The sequence below is a fragment of the Fukomys damarensis genome, unplaced genomic scaffold (assembly GCF_012274545.1).
Source record: "Fukomys damarensis isolate Sample0158 unplaced genomic scaffold, DMR_v1.0_HiC HiC_scaffold_36, whole genome shotgun sequence".
In the NCBI taxonomy this organism is placed as follows: Eukaryota; Metazoa; Chordata; class Mammalia; order Rodentia; family Bathyergidae; genus Fukomys; species Fukomys damarensis.
Genome location: NW_022900948.1, coordinates 11,372,564 through 11,374,560, shown reverse-complemented (window position 1 = coordinate 11,374,560; position 1,997 = coordinate 11,372,564). Strand labels below are relative to the sequence as shown.

The 1,997-nt window shown below is 46.7% G+C and overlaps 1 protein-coding gene across 1 annotated transcript; it reads left to right on the top strand.

Moving 5' to 3' along the window:
• Positions 1 to 7: 7 nt before the first annotated feature.
• LOC104858947 (tubulin alpha chain-like) lies at positions 8 to 1,513 on the top strand (the record flags this gene model as incomplete). The annotated part of the gene is given in 2 exon segments (XM_010619429.2): positions 8 to 90; positions 92 to 1,513. Coding segments are annotated over 2 exon segments (738 nt in total), but the record flags the coding sequence as incomplete, so codon positions are not given.
• Positions 1,514 to 1,997: the final 484 nt, after the last annotated feature.

Here is a 1,997-nt window from a genome sequence, read left to right as displayed (position 1 = left end):
AACCTGAAACCTGAGCCACCTTATGAGCCAAATTGTGTCGTCCATCACTGCTTCCCTCAGATTTGATGGAGCCCTGAATGTTGGTCTGACAATTCCAGACCAACCTGGTACCCTATCCCCGCATTCACTTCCCTCTGGCCCCTGTCATCTCTGCTGAGAAAGCCTACCACGAGCAGCTTTCTGTAGCAGAGCTCACTGATGCCTGCTTTGAGCCAACCAACCCGATGGTGAAATGTGACCCTCGCCATGGTAAATGCATGGCTTGCTGCCTCCTTTACTGTGGTGATGTGATCCCCAAAGATGTCAATGCTGCCATTGCCACCATCAAGTCTAAGCGCAGCATCCACTTTGCGGACTGGTGTCCCACTGGCTTCAAGGTGGGCGTTAATTACTAGCCTCCCACTGTGGTTCCTGGCGGAGACCTGGCCAAGGTACAGCGGGCTGTCTGCTTGCTGAGCAACACTACAGCCATTGCTGAAGCCTGGGCTCTCCTGGACCACAAGTTTGATCTGATATATGCCAAGCGTGCCTTTGTTCACTGGTATGTGGGTGAGGGAATGGAGGAAGGGGAGTTTTCTGAGGCCCAGGAGGACATGGCTGCCCTAGAGAAGGATTATGAAGAGATTGGAGCAGATTGTGCTGATGGAGAGAAAGAGGGTGAAGAGTATTTGTCTGCTGCAAGTTTACGCTCCAGTGTCTCACCTTACACATTTTTTTTCTGTTCTGTGGAATTGTTTGAGCTCTAAACTATCAATGAAAATGTTTGCATTAAAATAATAAAGGAAGAAGTGGAGGAAACAATTTGGGTAGTTTGCTCAAGATCAGAGAAAACGTGGCAAAGCTGACAAAGCTGGGCAGTTAGTGTCAGAGTTCATTTTTAGTCTCTACTTCTGCTTCCCAACTGATACAGGGTTGCAAGTGCTTAGTCTTGCTCGCTTTTTCCTTTTCTCTATCCTCCATGTTGGTCTCCGTTTCCTCTCTGGCTCTTATCCAGTTCATTCTGCACAGGGTAGCTAGAGTGATCATAGAATATCATGTCAATCTCCTGTTTAGAAACCTCCAGTGATGCCCTATTTCTCTTAGGATACAGACCAAAGTCCTTGGCCTCTCATCTCATCTCAGCCCCTCTCCTGTTTGCTTCTGACAGCCACATTGGTCTTACAGGTCCTCAGATGCATTGTGCTTTCTACAGCCGTAGGGGTCTTTGCATGTGCCATTACCTCTGATTGGACAGCTCTTACCATCTTTCCTTCACCCCTAGCCTTTGCTAAACACTGCTTGCTCATCCTTCAGAACATTACTCAAATGTCTCTCCATGGAGAAACCCCACCTACTGTCAGAGACCACATAAGGATGGCTCAGTGGCATCCTCTTACAGCTTTCCATAGCTTTTCTCTCACATTTATCATAGTCTGATTTTTTTTTCTTTTTTCTCCTGTGGTGTGGGATATTGAACCCAGGGCTCAAGCAGGCTAGGCAATCACTCTACACTAAGCTACATTCCTGGGCCTTGTGGTAATTTACTTGTGAAATGATTTGATTAGTACTGGATTTGCCTTTAACATAGACTGTAAGGTCCTTGGGTTAAGGAGCTCCATCTCATAAACAGCAGTATTTCAATTATCTGGTATACAGCAGGTCCTCAAGTACTTGAAGAGTGAATGAATGTAGAATGCATTCATCAATAGTGAAATTTCCACAGATGTACTGGCAAAAGCTCCATTAGAACTGTAACTTACAACACTGACAAGTGTCTTACATATGAGCCCCCACAGCATGCACTGCTGGGTGGTGTGTGGAGCAGTGACTGGGCCCTGGGCATACAGATCTGCTCATCCACATGCCTGCGGCCAGGAAGAGAACACCCCTCTCAGATGGACTTTCCTGGGGCGGGATCAGTCTTAATGTGGGGAGAACAAATGTTGACACACGATCCCACAGACTTCACAGAGCAGGTAGAGTTCCTCCATTGTGGTCTTTTTTTTTTTTTTTTTTTT